Source organism: Branchiostoma floridae, chromosome 18, assembly GCF_000003815.2.
Source record: "Branchiostoma floridae strain S238N-H82 chromosome 18, Bfl_VNyyK, whole genome shotgun sequence".
Lineage (NCBI taxonomy): Eukaryota > Metazoa > Chordata > Leptocardii > Amphioxiformes > Branchiostomatidae > Branchiostoma > Branchiostoma floridae.
The window spans coordinates 7,567,209-7,574,914 of NC_049996.1; the positions used below are offsets into that span (position 1 = coordinate 7,567,209).

The 7,706-nt window shown below is 40.3% G+C and overlaps 1 protein-coding gene across 1 annotated transcript; it reads left to right on the forward strand.

Moving 5' to 3' along the window:
• The first annotated feature begins 256 nt into the window (after nucleotides 1–256).
• Nucleotides 257–5,917, forward strand: LOC118406229 (galactosylceramide sulfotransferase-like). The gene is made up of 3 exons (XM_035806148.1): nucleotides 257–1,091; nucleotides 3,545–3,736; nucleotides 4,533–5,917. The coding sequence occupies exons 2-3, from the start codon at nucleotides 3,552–3,554 to the stop codon at nucleotides 5,890–5,892; spliced, it is 1,545 nt and encodes a 514-aa protein (XP_035662041.1). The 5' UTR covers nucleotides 257–1,091; nucleotides 3,545–3,551; the 3' UTR covers nucleotides 5,893–5,917.
• Nucleotides 5,918–7,706: the final 1,789 nt, after the last annotated feature.

Consider the following 7,706-nt stretch of genomic DNA (forward strand, 5'->3'; position numbering starts at 1 on the left):
GCAGTAGCACTGCGAAGTTTAACTCGTGTCCAGGTTCAGGTCCAGAGGTTCAGGTTCAGGTCCGGACTTACAAATTTGGACATGAACCTATACATTTACACTCACGTTTATATATGTTGCATGTTGGCATTTAGTTCACATGCGCAGTTAGAAGTAAACACAAAAACTCAGCAATAAATAGTGTTTTCGTCTTTTCCAACACAAATTTCACGATCTATGGAAGGTTTTTAAATGGTTTAGAACAAAAAGAATGTAAGCAAGAGGTTTTGCAAGTCCGGCCGGTTCACTTTACCTAAACATTCAAAAGTCCAGTTCCTGTCGATATACAGGTACGCAATACATGTAACTTATATGTTATTTACTTATATGTACTTATGATTAATCATAATAATCGCAGCCCAGTTTTTTAACAATCAGCCAAAAACAGCTTTCACAGTAGTACGAAAAAAAATCATCAAAGGCCTAGAATTATATTTTAGTAGACTTAAAGATTTTGTAAAGACGTCTGAAAGACAAATCGGACCTTTCCGTTATGTTTCCACATGATCAAGTATGGAATAAGCGTTTCTTTATTGAAGTTTACAAGTACACGGATAGACACGGGTGCTGTACTTTTCTGCAAACTGTTGTAGTCACTATCAAAGTTAGTATTGCCCGTCCTCTACCACTGAATCGAATCCACCCTGCCTGCTTGCCAATGTATATACTTTGGTCATGGTTTCCCCGTAAACGTCCGGAGAGTTGACAGACGTGCTTTGGATGAAAGATATTTCCAGACGACAGGATTTTCGATTCCAGACGTGTACCCCTTGGCCCCTGGGCTCGGCGTTGCCATGGCGACAAAACGTCTGCGCTCGGTCCCAGGGCAGTGTGAGGTCAGGCGTAGTTCTGGCAGAGCGGCTACAGTTACTACTCAGACTGCACACGTTATGAGGAGTGTATCAACGCTAGTTTTTAACGAACGCTCGGAGTTTTCCTACGACTATTTGGTGACAAGAACTTGACCTTGTTACGGGATAGCAGGCCACCTATGTGAACCGTTCTATATTGAGAAGGACCACCACACTGTTGACCAAAATACCATACCGATGGTGAGTACTACAATGTGGATATGTATAAGTGGATACTGAACCTTTATGATTAATTGATTAACTTGTGAGTTCTGAAGATTTTGTCGCACGTGTAAGTTAAAGAGAATTTTACCAAAGGTTTTAGCTCCAAAGCACTCTACCAGCAAGTACCAAATGGTATGATTCAATCTATGCACTTTCAACGCATGGCAACTGTATTTAGGGTGTATTGAGTCTGAAATATATAGAGCGTATTACATATACACATAGCGGTCCATGTGTTATAAATGATCATGTAAGCATTAGTGTGAGAGGTTGGGTGAAAGTTAAATGTTTTTCTTTCGTAGTTTTTCTACCATAGGAGAAAATCGTTTATACTAGGTAAGGACTGTTCGTATGTTGTATTGGAATTTTATCTTGAACCCTCCTCGTATTTCTAGTTGACCCTTAGAAAATTGCCCTCGGCATTTCTGACTTGAATATTCGGTAAGAACTGGTTTCACTCACTGCTGGTAGCCCCCTAACCTCCTCTAGGGGTTGTCTAAGGTTTTCTTAGGCTTTAATATAGTGCACTTTTTAAATGACAACTGTTATAATCGTATTCGTTTTCTTGTGGGGTTACGAAGACGGCCCGCATGAAACCGATAACAATTAGAATTGATATTCCATTAGAAAAATACAATACTTTGCAATTCAAACACAGTAGAAGATGAAGTGCACTTCGTCGTATATTGTACTGCGTATGTTAATGATAGAAACATCCCATTTAGCTATATTGAGCGTAGATTCCCTCACTTTAGACATATGAGTAGCATTGAAAACTTGCATTTTGGAAAAACCAACAATAGCTAAACGAAGACATGTACTACCAAGAAGAAGAAAAAGCCGAACTCCTACGATGAACTTGATCTATGATACCTGTAGTTACATGTTATGTCTTTGCTGTGACCTGTTCTTACCTCAGTTTGGCAAATGTACAATAAAAATCTTCATTCAGGCCCAACTAATAGAGCCTGCCAAGTATTGAAGTAAGCTATTCAAGGCAACAGACCCCTATTGCTCACGGTTCTGAGTAATAAGTATAATTTTCTGGATGACATGCAGCAGATGTTGACCGTCGAGTCACGGAAGGAAAGTACGTTGTTGTTGAACTTTTTAAACACATGGCTCCATGATTTGGACTGGCTTTGTGATATACAGGGGCAGCTGGACAAATGCCAAACGTCGGGTCCTCTTGAGCCGATGGCACGATCGCAATTGCAGATGTTGTTTCAGGAGAACTGCGACTTCTACAGTTACAGAATCGTACCAACCGTTGGATTTGCAACAAAAACTGACTACTATGTCTGAATGATAAGGAAAAAGTCTACTTTTATTATGTGTATCACAGTAGAGTCAATTCTGCATTACCAATGGTGTTTCTTACCTTTCTGATATAACATTTTGGAAGTCTTTGTAACAGTCTAACTATGATAAGAAACTGTTAAGAACTATTTTTACATCTATGTGACTTTCTAAATATTTTCTCTACTTAAACATCTGTATACATTCTGTATACTGTATTTATGGTCGCATTTCTAAGATCAAATATTTTCTGTTAGTTTGTTTTGTTAGTTTGTTAGTGTTCCAACATATGTAGATTCATCATTTGTTGTAACATGATCGAACATTGATACAATATTTTGTAACTGGGTCAATGGTTTGGGAAGAGGGCAATTCACACATCGCTGCCTGCCATCCACTATTAGTTTACAATAAAAATGACTACTGTGTCTGGATGATAAGAAAATGGCTCCTTTCATCTTGTTTATCAAACAAAGTACATGTCGCCTTCCTTTAAAGCTTCCGGAGGAGACATCCGCGATTGAGAATAATTTCGCCCAATGTATTCAGATAGCAAATTCAAGATATACTGCATTGTACGTATAGGACAAATGAATGTAATACATAAGATAATGCCCAACAATAACTGAAAAGTACATTTTCACCCCATACTACATAGAATGTTTGTTGTGAATTAGCAATTCACACCATTATGTATCTGGGAATATGTCAGGGAATATCTGAGTCATTTCTTCTCATCTGTTTGAACTTTCTGTATTTTCAAAATAGGCGGCTTTGTCCGTAGAAACGGTAACGTGTAAAATGATACAAAATTGAAACGTTGCGAACTCCTAGCAATAGCATAAGTGTGGGATAGCACCAGTTGTGGGATCCGTCGTCTTCCTCTGTCCCAGGAAAAGAAGTCAAACCAAACAAGTTACAGCTTAGAGTTAGTTTTAGACTAGACATATTCCATACTGATCTACGCTATTTGTTTGTTTATCCCCTTTCATGTTAACTGCAATAATCAGCCCTCGGGCAAGAATTTGCAATAAACTATTACCATAATCATAATATCACGTAGTTTTGAGATCTTTGATTAACTGTTTTTTCTTGTCTTTTTTCTCATCGTAACTTCTCTGTCTACCCAGATAGGTAATGGCACAAACACTGAACGGCAAGATCGCGCTGCTCATTCTGTTCACGTCTGCCGTCGTGCTGGCCGGGTGGTATTACGACGGCAGCAGGTTACTACGTGCCGACTTGCGCCCTGTCGTAATCCACGATGTGGCAACACATCACACCCAGACTGCCCGAACTATCAAAACATCCAACCTCACAAAGTAGGTGATGTTAAAGTACTATTACAATCCTAAAGCTGTGATTTATTAACTCAGCTAAAAGCAGGCTAATACACATCAGGCTAGGATTTCTTGTCCAGACGTTCTTTTGCCTTCGGGTGCGTCCAAGAAGCTGGTTTGGATTAAGAAAATGCGTAAGAAATTCTGAAGTAGTGTTTGATTGATGACATGGTAAAGTCTTGTCAGTGCTACATTAAGCCAAGGTGACTTGGATACATGGATGACATCCGGGCGTAGTAAATAACTTTTTCATCCGCTTCCAAAAAAGGGAATGTTTTTGGTCGTACTGTAAATCGTACGGAGAAACGGCAAGATGGGAAAATATATCGGAGAATGGATAGTAACGACCAAATTCTTTTAAAGTCAAAAGGACAAGATGTGAAAAGACAATTGTGAAGAATTGTTTTTTTTTAAATACGTGTTCTGTGTTGTCATGTTTCCAACACTCCTGACCACTTTGATTTACGGCAAAGGCATTAAGGCAACTTATTCCCCAACATTGGTCTCTTCGCATGTTCAGTTTTGCATGAATTTTTATTGAAAAATACCATATTTTGCTCAATGCGACAACGACTGTTTTACCTTTTTAACCTTTATTCGTCTCCATAACGATTGATAAGTTATTGATATTAATTACAATGATATTAGATTAAATTGTTATGGTTAACGTGATCAGTAAATTGACTCTCCTCTACCGGCAACTTATGACAGATCCAACATGAAAAAGAAAGGGGAAACATTTAGTAGTAGTTGACCCTGCGTTTTTTTCTTTGTACAGGTTGTCTTACTCCAACGGGACCTCTAAGCCAGCTACAATGTCTCCGCCAACAGAAAAAGACAGCCGACAAACTTGTCAAGAACGAACCAAGATCGTTTTTATCAAAACCCACAAAACAGGCGGGACGTCCTTCGTACAGATCCTCCACAGGTTCGGTTATCTTCGGAACTTGTCGTTCGTCATCCCGACCAAGCGCGGTCCCGGAACCATGAACGGTTTGTACCCCAAGGGGTTGAAGAAGTCGTCCAACTACCTTCCTCCGCAAGACGGCGCTTTTGACATTCTGGCATATCACACCATATACGACCGAAAGGCTATCACGAACCTGTTCAATAATCCAGAGAACGTGACATTTGTAACTCTTTTGAGGGAGCCTCTGAGTCAATTCAGATCGTCCTTTAACTATTATCACTTGGCCAGGCAGTTTAATATAGTTAGTGAGACTCCGATAGCGACTTTTCTACAAAGTCCGGCCAAGTACAATCCACGACTCAGACTTCCATCCCTTACAAAAAGTCCCATGGCTCTCGACCTGGGGTTTCCTCCCACTGCAATTATCAGTTCAACGGCTTTGAGTCTTCGGAACCAGTCGGAAAAGTATTCGCCAACCATTCGGGATTTCGCTCGGAAGATTTCGGATGAGTTCGACCTCGTGATGTTGACCGAGTTTTTCGACGAATCGCTGGTCCTCTTTAAACGCATGATGTGTTGGCAGCTAAAGGACATATTGTACTACAAAACCAACGGGTATATCTACGCCCAGAAGGAAGAAGTCGTCAGCGAGAAACTGCGTCAAAGTCACAAACGCTGGGATGTGGTAGACTACCCTCTGTACGAGAAACTCAACAACACTCTCCGCGACAAAATCAACGAACTGGGCAGCGATTTTCTCTCAGAAGTCGTCCATTTTAAAACGGTGAACGCAAAAATGCACCAGTACTGCATTGGGAACGCTAGTAGTAGTCTGGGCACAAATGACTACCTCATAATCGAGAAGAGTGCATGGAACGATGTTTTTGTCATAACCCCATCATTCTGTACGCTGGCCAAACTTGGAATACGTTGTTATATGACACTTTTGAGGGACCGCAACCTACGCGTTACGAACAGCAGTCACACACAATTCCCCACAAATAATGCATACGAGCCGCTAACTAGAATAGATAATGACAAGCGCTATGGAGAAGGGTTTTATACAGAACGGTATTGTCAGATATGTGAGGATATCAAAAGAGACTGCACCCTAAACGAATACTTGACACATCTATTCCACGAAAAACTGATCTATCCTTTTGATACGAGTTTTTACGTTAGCGTTCATGGTGGAAGGGGACCAGTAGAAAAGACTCTTGAGGAATGACCTTTAATTTAGCCATTTATATCATCTTTAAAACTTCGGCCTATTGACTACAAATAAAAGTTGTTGTTTCCGAACATGTTATTGTGTTCATTAAAATAGAGCAGAACTCAGAAGATCCCGTAGCAGAAAGCAACACGCCAGTTCATGGTTAGAACTGCGCATGCACAGCGAGATGTATTGTGGGTAAAATGTCAAAGATGAAGGCCCCTGACTTATAAACAGTTACCGTGTGGACCATGTTCGAATAAATACCTATACGTAGTTTGTTTGTGTATCAGAGACTGTCTCATATCACCACATATGCGCAGTGTAAACCATGAACTGATCTCTCCCAATCAACCTGGTGTCTTGATCGGCCTGTAATGCCCCCGCCCAAGAGACTGTATAATCAGAACTGTATAATTAATCCTGTATACATGTTATGAACCCACCTATAATTAAGTACTGAAACCCCCCATTTTAGCTTTACCTGCGTCAAGGACCTTTATCTCGAGTCACAACAATACACACACACTAGAAGCACCCCTGATGTTCAATGTAGGGATCCACACATATCAACATACATCTCCTACGCCATATGGCAAACTACATTGTATGTTCACCGGAACACCTGTCGATATTCCCACAAGTTATACAAATATTACCACTAGTTTAGAGGAACGTTCTCTTACATTTTCTAGTCCCTCCTTGTTGAAGTCGCAGGCGATACAACATGCTGAAGATACTTGTCGTTTTGGCGGCGGTTCTAGTGACAACACATGGACTGGTGAGGATGTAGAATCATACCTCCTGATAGATAGATCTATTATGAGTGTACCGTTACATATTGTTTCTTCTGTATATACATCATGTTGTTAAGGCCCGATCACTTTCGTCGTACGATCGCCGTACGATCACAAAGTGAAGGCATTCTCAGGACAGTTGTACATGTGCCGTACAAAAATCTAGTTGTCTCGTTACCTAATTGGATGTCTTAGATCTTTGACAGCGGCTGGTTCTGTTACAGCCTGCTGTAAAATTCTACGACATTAAAATATTACTACGTCGCAACATTACGGCAAATGTGACTGCGCCATAAGTTTGAAAAAAAAAATGCCAACAGATTGTGTTTTTTATCTGATTATGACAAAGGCATTCACGATATTTTCGTTATTATATATCATGCAATGTTAAGCATAGATGTTTACTGTCATGTTTTCAACAACTGCGCCATAAGTTTGAAAAAAAAATGCCAACAGATTGTGTTTTTTATCTGATTATGACAAAGGCATTCACGATATGATGATGTATCTTCTTAGTCCTGCACCTCCAATATGGACTGTATGATGGCGAACGCAGGTTGCTGTTATGTGAACGGCGCGGTTGTTTCGGGGCATGGTAAGGACATATTGGTTTGTTGTTTTGAACAATCTATATTTACCAACTTAAGATGTTGATATGTTAACATAATCATCGGAGAGTTCTCAGCATTTGTATCTACATAGTCGGTTTTACCGCCCTTCGGTGTGACATTACGGAGTAAAAAAAGAAAGCTATTCCCTCAATTTCAAGAGCAGTACTAGTCCGTCGCGACTCTGCTTACTATCTCCGCGTGCGGAGGTATTTCATTTTTTTTTGGTGTGTTTGTATATCTGTTTTAGGTGTTTCCACAGCTTTTTCCATATGCTACATGTAGGTACGTGTCACCACAGGGTGACAGGAAGTGATTGGTAGAAGGTCAGAGTTACGGGAGCGACAGGAAGTAGAGTTCAGAGTTGGTAGAATATGTCTTTGAAATCGTCCTTCAACGATTGGATTCCAGATACAAACACATG